The sequence below is a fragment of the Hyaena hyaena genome, unplaced genomic scaffold, assembly GCF_003009895.1.
Source record: "Hyaena hyaena isolate Hyena2069 unplaced genomic scaffold, ASM300989v1 scaffold_1805, whole genome shotgun sequence".
NCBI classification, from domain to species: Eukaryota; Metazoa; Chordata; class Mammalia; order Carnivora; family Hyaenidae; genus Hyaena; species Hyaena hyaena.
This window is the reverse complement of record NW_024082438.1, coordinates 163,550-180,054: the sequence shown is the minus strand read 5'-3', so window position 1 is coordinate 180,054 and position 16,505 is coordinate 163,550. Positions and strand designations below refer to the sequence as shown.

Below are 16,505 nucleotides of genomic sequence, written 5' to 3'. Positions count from 1 at the left end.
GTTAATTTTAGCTATTCTGATAGGTGTGAGGTGGTATCTCATCATGGTTTTGAGTTTTATTTCCCTGATAATGAGTGATGTTGAGCATCTGTTTTTGTGTCTATTGGGCATTTGTAGGTCTTCTTTGGAAAAATGTCTATTCATATCTTCTGCCCATTTCTTAACTGGATTACTTATTTTTTGGGTGTTGAGTTTGATAAGTTCTTTATAGATTTTTGACACTAACCCTTTATTAGATATGTCATTTGCGGATATCTTCTCCAATTCAATAGGGTGCTTGTTAGTTTTACTGATTGCTTCCTTCACCGTGCAGTTTTTTATCTTGATGAAATACCAATAGTTCATTTTGGCTTTTGTTTCTCTTGCCTCCTTACATGTGTCTAGTAAGAAATTGTCTCCATATATGTGTCTAGTAAGAAGTTGCTATAGCTGATGTCAAAGAGTTTGCTACCAGTGTTGTTCTTTAGGATTCTGATGGCTTCCTGTTTCACATTTAGGTCTTTCATCCATTTTGAGTTTATTTTTGTGTATGGTGTAAGAAAGTGGTCCAGTTTCAGTCTTCTGTATGCTGCTGTCCAATTTTCCCAACACTATTTGTTGAAGACACTGTCTTTTTCCATTGGATATTCTTTTCTGCCTTGCAAAAACTAGTTGACCATATAGTTGAGGGTCCATTTTTGGGTTTTCTATTCTGTTCCATTGGTCTGAGTGTCTGTTCTTGTGCCAGTACTATACTGTCTTGATAACGACAGCTTTGTAATATAGCTTGAAGTCTGGAATTGTGATGCCTCTAGCTTTGTTTTTCAAGATTACTTTAGTTATTTGGGGTCTGTTGTGGTTTTGTACATATTTTAGGATTGTTTGTTCTAGCTTTGTGAGAAATGCTGGGGATATTTTGATAGGGACTGCATTAAATGTGTAGATTGCTTTAGGTAGTATCGACATTTTAACAATATTTGTTCTTCTGATCCATGAACATGGAATGTTTTTTCCATTTCTCTGAGTCATCTTCAGTTTTTTAAAATAAATGTTCTCTAATTTTCAGAGTACAGATCTTTTACCTCTTTGGTTAGGTTTATTCCTAGGTAACTTACGGTTTTTGTGTAGTTGTAAGTGGGGTTGATGGCTTGATTTCTCTTTCTGCTTCTTCATTATTGGTGTATAGAAAAGCAACAGATTTCTGTACATTGGTTTTGTATTCTTTGACTTTTCTGAATTCATGACAGTTCTATCAATTTTTTGGTAGAGCCTTTTGGGTTCTACATAGAGTATCATATCATCTGTGAATAGTGAAAGTTTGATTTCTTCCTTGCCGATTTGGATGCATTTCATGTCTATTTGTTAGCTGATTGCTGAGGCTAGGACTTCCAGTACTACTTTGAACAACAGTGGTAAGAGTTCCCTGTCTTGTTCCTGACCATAGAGGAAAAGCTCTCAGGTTTTCCACTGAGAATGATATTAGCTATAGGTCTTTCACATATAGCCTTTATGATCTGAGGTATTTTCCCTCTGTCCCTATTTTGTGGCGGTTCTATCAAGAATGGATGTCAAATGTTTTTTCTGCATATGTTGAGAGGATCACATGGTTCTTACGTTTTCTTTCTTTCTTTTTCTTTTTCTTTTTTTTTTTTTAGTGTGGTATATCATATTGATGGATTTGCAAATATTGAACCACCCCTGCAGCCCAGGAGCAAATCCCACTTGGTTGTGGTGAATAGTTAATTCTTTTAATGTACTGTTGGATTTGATATGCTAGTATTTTATTGAGAATTTTTGCATTCATCTTCATCGCGGATATTGGCTTATAATTCTCCTTTTTAGTGGGTCTTTGGAATCTGGTTTTGGAATCAAGGTAATGCTGGCCTTGTATAATGAGTTTGAAAGTTTTCATTCTAGTTTTTTTGGAACAGTTTGAGAAGAATATGTATTAAATCTTTAAGCGTTTGGTAGAATTCTCTTGGGAAGCCATCTGGCTCTGGACTTATGTTTGTTGGGAGATTTTTGATTACTGATTCAATTTCTTTGCTGGTTATTGGTGTGTTCAAATTTTTCTATTCCTTTTGTATGTTTCTAGGGAGGAATCAATTTCTTCTAGATTGCCCAACTTGTTGCCATATGAATTTTAATGATACTCTCTTATAATTTTTTGTATTTCTGTGGTGTTTGATGTGATCTCTCTTTTTTCATTTGTGATTTTATTTATTTATTTGGATCCATTCTCCTTTCTTTTTGATAAATCTGGCTAGGGATTTATCAATTTCATTAATTCTTTCAAAGAGCCAGCTCTTAGTTTCATTGATCGTTCTACTGGTTTTTGTTTGTTAGTTTGTTTCTACATTGTTTATTTCTGCTCTAACCTTTAATATTTCCCTTCTGCTGGCTTTAGGCTTTTTTTTTTTTTTTTTTCCCATTCCTTTCTGTCTCCTTTAGGTGTAAGGTTAGGTTGTGTATTTGAGACATTTCTTGCTTTTGAGGTAAGCTTGTTTTGCAATATATTTTTTCTCTTAGCACTGCCTTTGCTGCATCCCAAAGGTTTTGAACTGTCATGTTTTCATTTTCATTTTCCTCCGTGTATTTTTTTTATGTCTACTTTAATTTCCTGGTTAACTGACTCATTCTTTAGTAAGATGTTCTTCAACTTCCATGTATTTGTGGTATTTCCAAGTTTTTCTTGTGGTTGACTTCAAGTTTCATAGTATTGTGGTCTGAAGATATGCATTTGATGATCTTGATCTTTTTGTACTTGAAGCCTGATTTGTGACCTGATATGTGACCTATTCTTGGGAATGTTCCATGTGCACACAAGAAGAATGTGTATTCTGCTGCTTTAGTGTTCTGAATATATCTGTTAAATCCATCTGGTTCAGAGTGCCATTCAAAGCCATTGTTCCTTATTGATTTTCTGCTTAAATGATCTGTCCATTGCTCTAAGTGTGGGTGTTGAAGCCCCCCCACTATTATTGTATTATTATCAATGAATTTCTTTATTTTTGTTATTTATTCATTTTATATATTTTGGTGTTCAAGTTGGGGGCATAAATATTTACAATTATTATGTATTCTTGTTGGATTCTCCCCTTTATTATGGTAGAGTGCTCTTCTTCATCTCTTGTTACAATCTTTGTCTTAATGTCTAATTCATCCCATATAATTATTGATAGATATGAATGTAGTGCCATTGTATAACCTGTAAAGTCATTGTTTCTGGAGGTTTTCTCTGTTCCTTTCTAGTCTTTGTAGTTTTTGTTCTTTCCTTCCCACTTAAAGAGTTCCCTTTAGTATTTCTTACAGGACTGGGTTAGTGGTCATGAACTCCTTTAGTTTTTGTCTAGAAAACTCTTTATATCTCCATCTATTCTGAATGACAGCCTTGCTGGATAAAATATTCTTGCTGCATATTTTTCCTATTCAATATGTTGAATATATCATGCCACTCCCTTCTGGCCTGCAAGGTTTCTGTGAAGAGATCTGTTGCTAACCTGATCCGGCCTCCCTGGTAGGTTTGGGATTTCTTTTCCCTTGTTGCTCTCAGGATTCTTTCTTTATCTATTTTGCAAATTTTACTATGATATGTCTTGGTGTTGGTCAGCTTTTGTTGATTTTGATGGGAGTTCTCTGGGCCTCCTGGATTTGAATGTCTATTTCTTTCCTCAGATTAAGGAAGTTTTCAGCCATAATTTGCTCAAATAAACCTTCTGCCCCCTTTTCCCTCTTCTTTTTATGGGACTCTCGTGGGGAGAATGTTATTATGCTTTATGGAGTTGCTGAGTTCTCTAAGTCTACATTTATGATCTAACTTTTTTCTCCCTCTTCTCTTCAGCATTTCATGGAAATCACTTATTTGTTCCTATGTCACTTATTCATTCCTCTACTTCTTCTGTCCTTGTCATTACCTCCAGTCAGTTTTGCATCTTGGTTATAGCATTTTTTTTCTTTTTGCCCGACTAGTTTTTAGGTCTTTTATCTCTGCACTAAGGGTCTTTCTGGTTTCTTTTATGCTTTTCTCAAGCCCAGCTAGTATCCTTACGATTGTTGTTTAGATTCTTCTTCAGGCATATTACTTATTATATATATTTTGATTAGATATAATCCCTGGCTGTGACCTCTTCTTGTTCCTTCTTTTGGGATGAATTCTTCTGTATTGGCATTTGCTCTAGGTCTCCATCTTTTGTGTGTTACAAAAGACTATTCCTGGTCCTATTTCCACTAAAGCTGAAGATTTGCAGCACTGTATGATCAAGAGAGCTGATGTTCACACAGAGGGGGAAGATGAGGGGTGGGGGTAGTCTTTGGGGTGAGGGGACTGCTCTTTGCTCCTGCCTTGGCTGATTAAAAAAGGCACCTGGATTTGGCTCAGGTCATGATTTCATGGTTGGTGAATTCAAGCCCTGAGTCCAGTTTCACGTTGACAGTGTAGAGCTTGCTTGGGACTTCTCCCTCTGCCTCTCTCTGTCCTTCCCTTGCTTGCTTTATCTGTCTCTCTATAAAAATAAATAAATAAACAAAAATAAAGGCGATACAGAGCAAAGAAGGACGGAGCTTGGTTTAAGAGGCTTAAGCCTCTGCTGGGTGCTCTGGGCTGCATGATGAAGTCTGTCTGTGATGATGGGAGGGGTGAAATATGGCATCAGCCCAGTCTCTTCCCCAGAGAGCAGAGTTTGTGCCCATTGCTCCTCAGGAATACTTCACGGAAAAGTGAACAATCTTCCTTCTTGAGTCCAAGGCTTCTGTTCAAACCCTGTCTTCATCCTGTCTGTGTCTGTGCTGTCTGCCTCCCTGGCAGTACAGTGCTCTTGTTATCGCAGGTGCATGGCTGGATTTCAAAACTCCAAATTTTAGGGATCCAGTGCAGCATGGGCCTGCACTGATCCTTTAGGGGATGGTCTCGCCATGCTTTGGCTGGTCCCAGTTTGTCCCACGACTGTGCAGGGGCTTGGATTTTATGGTAAAGTATAAAACTGGCATCCAGGTTAGCTGTCATCAGCAGGAGTCTCTGCTTGTATGATAATGAATGGAGCAACTCAATGCTACCCACCAGCTCTTTGTCCTCTGAGAGGCAGTACCACTTCTCCCAAGTGCACTTCAGGGAGGGGAACTGTCTATTCCAGTGTCACCCTGGGGATCCTCAGAGCACGCTGTCCACTCCCAGGCCTCTGCTCTCCTTCTCCACAGGAACACCACGACACCTGTCAGGCTTGACCTTACCAATGGTGCAGATTTCTAAAAGTTTAGACTTTCAGGTCTGCTGCTTGTAAAAAACTTGTGATAATCAGCTTCTCTCATTTTCCTAGTCAGTGGTTTTGATAAAGGTTTTTTTCCCCGTGCAGTCCTGTGTGTTGCTTTCTTTCTCTTTCTCGTCTCTGTGATCAGGGCTCCTTCCCTGCTGCAGCACCTGCAATTGTCTCTTCCAGATCATATCACTGCAACTCCTACCTTCCATGATGTGGCCTCCTCTCTCTGGTTGTGCAGTTTGTTTTCTCAGTCCTCAGATCAATTTCCTGCATGTTCAGAATGACTTGAGAATTAAGTAGTTGTGTTTGAGGGAGGAGGCAAGCATACAGACCTCCTAATGCTCTGCCATCTTAAATCCTCCACTGAAGTGAGCATATTTTGGCATTATACACTTATTTTATTTCACTTGTTTATTGTTTGTCTCCTCCATCACGCCAGTGAGGCTCAACTTTGGCTGCATTTTAGAATCATCTGGAGCTTTTAAAAAATATTGATATGTGGACTCCACTCTGAACCACTGAATTGCTGTGGAGAGAGCCCAGACCTCTAATTTCAGGAAATTCTGATGTACACTGTGAATTGAATATCACTGCACTAGACTGTAAGCCTCTGGAGGACACACACCATCATTTTTTGTTCACTGCTGATTATACCCAGTACTCAGCACAGCACCTGGCTCATAGTACTAAAATAGTTATTGAGGTTTTTGAATAAATGATACTAAGGTGTTTTAACTTCTGTCTTCTTGCAGTTCTCAATACTTCCTCAGTAGAGAGGTTGTTTCTTTCTGCCTTAGCTCATGATAATTCTTTCCTTTATCTGGAATTCTTATTTCTTCTATCTCTTGGTTTATGTAAATTCACTTTTTTAAGACTTGGCTGAAATAGCATCTTCTCCAGGAAATCCTGCTAGTACCCTAGTGGGACAAGTGTCCTTACTCTGTGTCCTATAACACTTTGTGCTTACATCTACCAAAGCACTTAATAAATGATTTTGGAATGATATAAGTACTTCTCACTCTCACTTGTGTGTGAACGTCTCACGGTTTTGGATCATTTCTCATTTCTTTAGCCTGCTCATATTTCTCTACTTTTTATTTTGATTATTGACTTCACCACTGATTTAGTCTCTCAGGATGTAAAATCCAAAGTCAGCGTTCCTTCTTGCCTCCCTTAAGTTAGAAACCAGGGATGTGCAAAAATGTTCATTGTAGAGTTATTTATAATAGCAAGCATTTGAAAACTGATTATAACATATTCAGAGAGTGTAATATTGCACTGTTTTTAAAAATGAGGTTGTAGAAGATTACTGAATAGTAAATAAAATGTTCATATGATATAGAATTACATGACAAAACACAAATGCAGTATGATGTCACTTTTATAAAAGAATCTTTATATATTCATCAAACAGTATAAAAAGATAGGTTGGAATATATGAATAGTGGTTATTTCTGGGTGGTGGAATTTTTATCTTTATGCTTTTATGTGTTTTCCATTTTAAAAATAATGAGCATATATTACTTTTGTAATCACAAAAATCACAGTAAAATTGAAAATAATGTGGCATTAATTATCCACTAATAGGATGTAACTGATAGCTTGCTGAAGACATAAAAAGGGCAGAACCACTTTTCACTTCTATAGCTTTTTTCTCCACTTTAAATACTTGGCATTAAAGGGATATGATGATTGATGATTTACATTTATACAAAGCAACTTTTCAGACTACCCACACTTATACCCTATAAGTAATGAAATCCATATTGTCTTGTTCCATTTTTAACTCTGAGAGAACATTATTCTTTTACAAAACTGTATATCATAATTATTTCTATACTATGGAATTCACGCTGGAAATTCTATTTAAACTAAGTTCTTGACCTATGTCTGAATTCCTTAAATGTACTTATTTACTATTTGTGCATTTGAAAGATAGCAGGCACTCACCTTTTTGCAGACAAAGTCACCAGGTAAATAAACAGTGGATTTCAATCTTAGCAACATGTCATAAATCATTTGTGTATCACAACCCTAAAGAAAAAAATAACAAGAAAAATAATTCTTACAGACACAGTCACAAAGACAACATTCCAAATAATTTTAAAATGACATGAAAATAAACAGTAATAAAGATTGTCTGTATTAATAAAGATTCTGAATCCTGTCTCCACTACCTATTGCTATAGAACCTCTAATGCCCTTAGTTTCCTAATTTGTTAAGTGGGTACCTATTTCATAATGATAAAATTTTAGTCATGTAAAACTTAACATAATGATTAATTAATGATAGCTATTAATTATTATGATAATATAAGTGATAATAATTGGTTATTAGTGTTAAGGTTGACAGATAAATATAAAAATCTGAATATTTTTCTTTTTTATAACATCTTTCATACTATTGTCAAATATTATTATTTAACTGTTGAGGCTTCTATGTCTTTCTTTACAAATTTATTTGTCTTCTTGAAGGCAGAGTATCTGTACATAATAGATACAAAAGCAGTAATTGTTGAGTGAATGATGTTCATATCCACTTTAATAGTGTAAGAGACAAATTTGATTTGTTAGGATATGTGTCTATATTTGTGGTATGCCCAGAGAATTATAATTTATTGGGGCACCTGGGTGGCTCAGTTGGTTTAAGCATCTGACTCTTGATATCAGCTCAGGTCATTATCGCACAGTTTGTGAGACTGAGCCTGCAACAGGCTCTGGACTGACAGCATGGAGCCTACTTGGGATTCTCTCTCTCTCTCCCCCACTTGTGCTCTTTTTCAAAATAAATAAACAGTTAAAAAAGAATTATAATTTATCTGTATGATAAGCCAAAGAAAAATAGATGGCTGCTTCAAAAATGTTTTTACATAGTGATTCTGAATCTTTTGCTTTCACCAAATATTGTTATTTATTTTTCTCTCAGAGCTGTTTTCATTTTGTGATTGGTACTGCCCATTCTTTAGGGAAATTATTATTTTGCAGAAAACTAATCATAGTCAGTAGCAGAGGATGGAGGAGGAGATGCAAAGGGCGTGCTCCCAATATGTGGACTGGATAATCATTCTTTTAGCAATCACCAGTTTTCTGTAATGACTTCAGTAGCAAACACTTGACCTAGATCCATGTGAAATTTAAACTTTGGGTTTGTTGAATGATAAGGAAAGTGAATAATTTATGATTGAAGTATCTTCACGTAGCCATTGGTGAGGAGCATTCAAATGAACTTGAAGTTAGAATTTTAAACATTTATGTGAGAAAGTATAGCTTTTGGTTATCCAAGATCGAAAAAAAGGCCAAGGCTGACAGGAATACCTTCTTAACACAGCCCAACAAAAATTGATGAAATCTGCTAGGAGCAAGCCTTTGTACATGCCCTTGGAGCTATGAAAGATGAAAGAGAGTAAGCTAGTTGGGATGATGTTTTAAGTAAACAGCAAAGCTGTTATTGATGGTAGATGTGAATCATGTTATAAGACAGTCCAGTTAAGTATCTATAAAACTATTAAGGGGGGGGCAATTACAACTTCCTGGGAGTGGGGATGAGAGGGAGGGAAACATCAAGAAATTGCTCATATGGATAGCACAATTTGAGTCAGTTGAAGATGAGTATGATTTGTATTCCCATAAACACAGAAAATTCTTTTAGGTAAAGGAAAAATTGCCTTTTCTTACCCTGCTATGTATTTTTGTGTGTGCAAGGTATATAATTTTTATTTATATTTGTTTTATTCCTACTATGTCTCATAGGTTATCATATTTGCTAAAGCAAATGACAAAAATTAATGTTTTTAATATTGTGGTTATTTTGTTTTTAGTAAAAAGTATCTAAATATATGGTTCATATACCTGATTTCTTTTACAGCTGTCATTGGTTCAGAATAATTTCATTTTGAAAATTGGTGTTCTGATCACTCAGGACTCTTAAAAAAGACAACAAACAAACTTTGGATTCATCTTAGGATCTCTCCCACTAAAGAAAGTTCATGTTCTTGATGTAAAATAAATAAATCAGATTTCTGTATATATAGATATGATTGAACTTGACAAAAAAATCCGAGCTGCACACAAAAGCAAAGTATAAGATATATTCAATTTGACTTCAGTTATGAAAAAGCTACACAAAATAGACCTTGATGTTTATATAGATATAAAGTAAAATTGTAAAAATGATGATTAGAAAAAGAATGAGGATTGGATGGATACCCTAGAAATTATCCTAATGGCCACCTCTGGGAGAGGAGGAGAATGGAATTGAGGAGAAGAATTGATGATATGTCAGCTTGACTTTTATTATTTTTAATAAAAATAAAGTAAAACACACATCCTGAGATCGTATGTAGTAACAGAGTGTCCTTTGAGGAGGAACACATTTCATCTTTTCTCTTCTATCCTTCAGGTTAGCTTATAGGCAGAAAGCACTAATAAAGGAAACCCAATTCAATTCATGAAAGTGTTAGACCAAACTGGGAGATAAGCTCTAAAATAGATAAGCAAACAATTATTGCTTTCCTCAGTCGAAATGTGCAAGTGCTTACACGAATAACTTTCAGCTGATAGTTTGGATTTCCTCAAAGGAAAACTGTTATAACTCTGAACTGTTATAAATATGAATTCTTATTAACACATTTGCATAGAATATGTATCAATTTATGTAAACAGAACATAGAAGCTGTATGTAATAAAAACTTAGTTTACGTTTTATCAATGAAGTGATTCTGTCTCCTAACTGCTTCATGGACAGGTGCCACTGGCCTTGGGGCCACTATGATCTAGACTAGGTCCTTCTCATTAGTACACAGACTTAGGAAATGAAATTTGCATTACGAAGTTGTTATAGTTTATTTGTCTGAGAACAATTATCCCCACCCCATGAAAATGATTATTTTCTTGAGATACACTTTGCTCCACTATTGTGTGGTTAAAAAAAGTTACATCCCAGGGCTACTGTTTTCTTTCTTTGTAATGGCAGCTCCATTTCTTTTATAGAAGCCATTAGGAAATTTTCTGATTTACAGAAAGTGAGCGCACAGTTATTGTTTCATAAATGTCCTTTTTTTTCTATAAAGTGAGAGTACCTGTATAAGTATCAGCATTAACATTATATTAATAACATTTGTATTAAATTTTACTATTTTCTTATCTTTACCTGTTTTATTCTTCAAATCTTCCTGTGATGCCTGGCATTAATTAACTTATTGATGAGGGAATGGAGGCTCAGAAAGTCTTTTGACTATTTCCCTAAGGTCACATATGCAATAGATGTCAGAGAAAGAGAATCATCAGACTGTGTGTGTGTTGTTGTTGTCTTTTAAATCTGCCTCCTGACAACTGAGGGCCAGATTTGTGTATTACTCACTTTTGTAACCCCCATGTCTCACTAGTATTTGAGGCATGCTAAACACTAAATAAACACAGGCTGATGTATAAAATGAAGTTGTTAGAAATTATTCCATTTGCAAAAATGGGAAATTCAGTGCTATATAAATGTGTATCACAGATTTGAATAAAGATTCTGGAGATTTGGATAGAGTTGGGAGAAATCCTATTTTTATTTTATTCAAAACATAACATATAGATGGTGGTTTCTATAGCCAGAAAGTTCTTTCAATAATGGCAAATTCTGAATACAACTGAAAAGCTGTTAACACTTATTTTTGGAATGAGTACCTTCTCAGTCCTGTAGGATTTCTCCAGTTCCAGGCTTATTCCTGCTTCAGTCCTTTCAAACAGAACTTAAGATATTATCAGTAATTTATAACTCACTGTGACCTTAGGTCACCCTTAAGTATAAACAATAGTCTTCAGGGGTTTTCTCAACTCAGCCTTATTTATTATAAAAGGAAATGCTTTGTCCCATCTTAAATTCCATTCCTTATTAAGTAAGTGATGGGTGATATGTGTAGAGCAGGGAGTTCTGAATCCAGTTGCCCATGCTATTGACTATACGAGTCATGTACTGATTGGCAGCTGTTGGAAGCAGCAAAGTCAAATGTGATAAATAATTTGCAAGTTACTATCTTAAAACTGTTTGAGTTCTAAGTCATGTTGGGCCCAATCCTATGCTCAATATTTGCAAATACTTGTAAAAGTCATGTCCGTCAAGCATTCCTTAAGAACTGACAATAATTATATTTTTTCTAGGAGCTTAAGTATCACATAGTCAAAGTGGGAAAGTCACAAGTTGAGTGAAACCCTGTGGATAAATCTAATCCATCTTTCTATGTGCAAGCAGGGCCACATGAAGAAGATGATTTTACTAGTGTAGAAACTCACGTGTGATTGAATCAGTTTTGTTTTTCAGTTAGTAATATGGTAAAAATAACAATCAAATTTATTATGTAGCAGGAACTGATATATGCGTTTCATATGTTTTGAGTCACTTCACCATTGCACAACCAAGGACATTATTATTTAGAGTTTCCCCACCTTATTGGCGGTCACTGGAGAGCAAGGACTATATGTGTGCCATATCTGGAGTGCTCCACTAATGCTTTAGACAGAGTAACTGTTCAGAGTGTATAGCTGAATGGAATTTATCTGGGCCATAATCTCATTGTTGAAAATACTTTAAAAAGTCAGGTAACAATACCTTATTACTGATACCACCAGCGTAAAAATACAGCTAATAAAAATGAAATGTAGTAAGTCTCACTGTAATGCTCTGATTTGAAACCCTTCAGGGAAAAATATGTGATGGCCTAACTGCTTAGTTACTACTGGGGGAAGGGGATCCGTGTGTGATTGGTAGAAATAATTATGTCATTTCCATTCAATTCCTGACTCAGTTGTCACTCTCATAGAAATCTCTTCCCCTGCATCTTTCCTATCCCTGAAGTCAAAGCCTTTCCAGGCTTCAACTGCCTCATAATCACAATGAGTCACGGGATCAGTTCTGCAGTTTTACTTTAGCAGCAAATAGTGAGGAGCGTTGTGCTTTCCTTGACAGACTGGTGGTGCCTACATTCTCATTTTTGTATCTCTGGATCCCTATTTCCTACTGTAAAGTTCCTTTCTAAGAGATGAGATTTAAATTATTACCACTAGGTGGCGCAATAGAACTTTTATTAAATTCTCTCCAATTGATGGTAATTTTGTAGTAGAGGCAAAATGTGATTTCCCTAGCATTTTATTTGATAAAAGATATTTAAATATAGAAATAAAATAATAGATCATAAGAAATTAGAGAAAACTGCCCAACCTTATAGAAACGAACTGTTCCTTATTAGCTTTACTTGAGCTCGGGCTGTAACAACATGCAATCTGCAGGGAAGAGAGTCATTTTTGTGAAAAAATAAAGAAAAATATTATAATATGACTATTCATCTCTAAGCTCTTTAGAAACTCTGAAACCACGCTGTAGAAGAAGCAAATCTTACTAATTAGCCACAACTGATCGAAGCCAAGTTTTAGTAAAATCCTGTTACTCTCATTCTACTTGCTTTGACTGAGAGAAAAAAGAGCCACATGAGATTCAGGGTCTTTTCTTAGTAGTAGGGTAGGGAAGTGTGTGAATTTAGGTATCTGGGTGTGAAACTGATGTGCTAATACAACTTCTGTGAAACTGCTGAAGAATGGCCATGAGCTCACATTGGTTTTTTTGCCCCTAGGAAACATTTCTCTGGTTCCTCAGCATCTTATCACTTATCCAGCTAAGACTGGTGGGGAACTGAAAACAACATCATAAAGTGGTTAAGTTCATAGACTATGGAGTAAGAAAAACCTGTGCTCAAACCCTCTCCCATTGCTTTGAGATTTATGGCTTTAGTCAGGTAAATAGTTTGCACTTTCTTTCTTTCTTTCTTTTTTTTTAATATTTTTGTTTATTTCTAGGAGAGAGAGAGAGACAGCATGAACAGGGGAGGGTCAGAGAGAGAGGGAGACACAGACTCCGAAGTAGGTTCCAGGCTCTGAGCTGGCAGTCAGCACAGAGCCCGACGCGGGGCTCGAACCCACGAACCGCGAGATCATGACCTAAGCGAAAGTCGGGCGCTTAACCGGCTAAGCCACCCAGGTGCCCCAATAGTTTGCACTTTCTATAAAATGGAGATACTACTAAAACATTTGTGAGAGGTTTGCTGTGAGAATTAATTGAAAGAAGCAGATAATAGTGTAGTACACAGTCAGAACTCAATAAGCAGCAGCTTTTATTATTTTTGAGAAGACACATATATCAGTTTTCAAATTTGGCATTAATCTTGGTTTCTCATTTTTGACTTGATTATATTACACATAGCTCTGACAGTGGTTGGGGACTGTGATGTTAATTTTATGTGTCAGTTTGGTTAGGCCATGGCATTCTCAGATATGTAGTCAAACACCAGTCCAAATGTTACTGTGAAGGTATTCTTTAGATGAGATTAATATTTAAATCATTAGATTTTGAGTAAAGTGTGGTACACTCCATTATGTGGGTGTGGCTTACGCAATCAGCTGAATGCCATAAAAAAGACTGAAGTCTTCTGAGGAAGAGAGAATTGTATTTCCAGACTGCTTTTGGACTTGAGCTGCAACGTTAACTCTTCTCAGGGTCTCCAGCCTGCTGGCTTGCCCTGCAGAATTTGAACTTACTAACCCTGGTGATTCTATTAGCCAATTTCTTAAAATAAATCTCTCTCAGAATCTTGCTGGTTCTGTTTCTCTGGAATATCCTGACTAAGGTAGAGGCCATGAAAGAACTGGGTATAGCAAGGTTTATGGTGACAGTGATGGGATTGAAGGATCAAAGAGTGTGATGTTCATATTATGATTTATGATACTCTTATTATATTACTTTTGCTAAAGCATTACAAACACTGTTCCACTAATATGTAAACAAATTTCACAAGACTTAAAGGAAAGCAATATAAGCACATTTGTGCTTTTTGCAGTTTTAAAGAAATTTGGATATAATATAAAATTAAAGCAACAGATAGATGTCTTTTGAAAAATCTCAAAGCAAGGTTGTTTAGCCTAGAATCATTCTCTGCAAACAAATTCTGTGATCTGTATCCATTGTCAAATTTACAAAATGGAGAAAAGCCCTTATGAAAATTTTGACTGAAGGCCCAAAGTACAAACCTAAAGTATTCCTTAAGGGATCTTAAAATAAATCTTTGTAAGTTAAATGATTTTCAAGTACCTTTTATTTCCCCTAATCCTGAAGATTGAAAAGACACAAAACATTCCTGCCAGCCTCCAATCTTGGTGCCAGATCTCTCTGTTTTTTCTCTGTCTCTTTCTCTCTCTTTCTGTTTGCCTGCCTTTAAAGATATGGAAGATTCACTTTCAGGAAGAATTCAAGATATGGAGGTTTTCAACAGTTGATAGTCATCTTTCTTTGTTACTCTTGGATATTCTGGTCTATTCAGTATAGTTCCATTTTTCGTCTTTGTAAAACTGAAATCTACACTGTCAGTTTCCTGCTTTCTAGCTTCCTTTCTTTATATAGGATTGGGCCCACACTACATAGCCAGGCTTCACTGACCTTTCTAGATTCATTTTTGGTTATCATCCTATGCTCTGGTCATAACTTCTCAATCTGTAAACAGGTTATAATTTCCCATGCTTGTGATACTAAGAAGGCTCTTGTCCAGGATCCTCCACTTTTTCACCCTGTAGACTCCTAAGCATCTTCTGGGCACACATATTTCAAATGTTCTTTCCATTGTCCACTCAGCCTGAGAGCATAGATGATTCTCTGTGAATGTATGTAAATGAAAGAAGCAACACCAGAGTCATTTGGGTATAACTTATGAGGTAAGGGTGTAGGATCACCATTCAGCCTATTTTCTCCTTAAGAAAAATAACAAATTTGTATAAACTACTAAGACTGCCTTCATGAAAATAAATTTAGAAAAATTCCATACCTACTCATTTTCTACTTCATTTAGCTTTAGAAAAAGAAATAACTTTTTCATTTAATAGAATTATAAATAGAAATGGGTACTTTCTGGAAGAAAGTACCTTTTTAATGGAAATGAATCTAAGTTTATATACATCATTAGTAAGATGTGAAGATTTAACCTTTTTTTTCTCAATCAGATGTCGTTAATTCTACAGATTTTAAAAAATATATGTAAAAACAAAAGAAAAAACTCTGAGGCTAAAAACTGATTAACTTCCCATATTAGAGATAATTCCATAAAAGTCATTGGTACATAATTTAAAGCTTTTGTTTTGTTTTTTAGAGAGTCAATTATTGTTACTTATTCTCAATTAAGCTAGTCATTAAGGTATAGGGAGCTTTATAACATTTAAGAAATGTTTATTTATTTTTGGAGGGGCTCGGCAGAGAGAGACAAAGGGAGACAGAGGATCTGAAGTGAGCTTTGCTCTGACAGTAGAAAGACCGATGTGGGACTTGAACTCATGAACTGTGAGATTATGACCTGAGCTGAAGTGGAAGGCTTATCTTACAGAGCCACCCAGGCACCCTGAGAGTTTTATAACATTTTAAAATACTATTAAAATAATTTAGCTTCATGGCTTTCATATCTTTTTTGACCATACCCTACAGTAACACAGATATTTATGTGGAGCCTAGTATACACATATTTATATGTGCTTTAATTTGATTTAATTTATTTTTAAAAAATGTTTATTTATTTGTTTTGAGAGAGAGAGAGAGAGCATGAGAAGGGAGGTGCAGAGAGAGAGAGGGAGAATCTTAAGCAGCTTCAGTGAGGAGCTCCACATGGGTCTTGATTCCACGAACCATGAGATCATGACTTGAGCTGAAATTGAGTAAGACACTTAACCGACTGAGCTAACCAGGCCCCCCTATATTATTTTAAGTAGGCTCCATGTCCAGCACAGATGCGAGCCTTGAACTCACCACCCTGAGATCAAGGCCTGAGCTGACATTAGGAGTTGGATGCTAAACTGACTGAACCACCCAAGACCCCCTACATATGTGCATTTAAAAGTAAATAAAAGAAACAAAAATTTCTTAATATAATACCTACCCTTACTTATGTGTGAAGTACTCTGATATTTTCTCTTCTGTTTTACATGTTTTCCCCTTAACTGAATTCATGATTCCACCCCCCCCCCCACCCATGGATTGTAATCCGCAGCTTGAAAACCATTTATCTAGTTGAACCTGCTAACCAGTGGAGGCATCTCTCTCCCAGTCTCCCTGACAGATGAGAAAACTCTGCCTATACACATTCCATGACGTTTCTACTTCACCAGAGTTTCCACTGTGGGAGTCTCATTAGAAATTGGAAATTACTTTCCAATTAGAAAACTGCTTTCATATAATCTCCAGGAGTTGGCCTCAGTGCATCTTCT

At 36.0% G+C, this 16,505-nt stretch overlaps 1 protein-coding gene across 1 annotated transcript in view; it reads right to left on the bottom strand.

Annotated features, from left to right (window-relative positions):
* CNGB3 (cyclic nucleotide gated channel subunit beta 3) overlaps window positions 1-16,505 on the bottom strand; it is a gene marked incomplete at its 3' end in the record, with an annotated part of 117,474 nt that overhangs the window by 4,097 nt on the left and 96,872 nt on the right. The window contains exon 14 of the mRNA XM_039224871.1: window positions 7,182-7,265. Within this exon, the coding sequence (XP_039080802.1) occupies window positions 7,182-7,265 (84 nt within the window). The remainder of the gene's footprint in view (window positions 1-7,181; window positions 7,266-16,505) is intronic.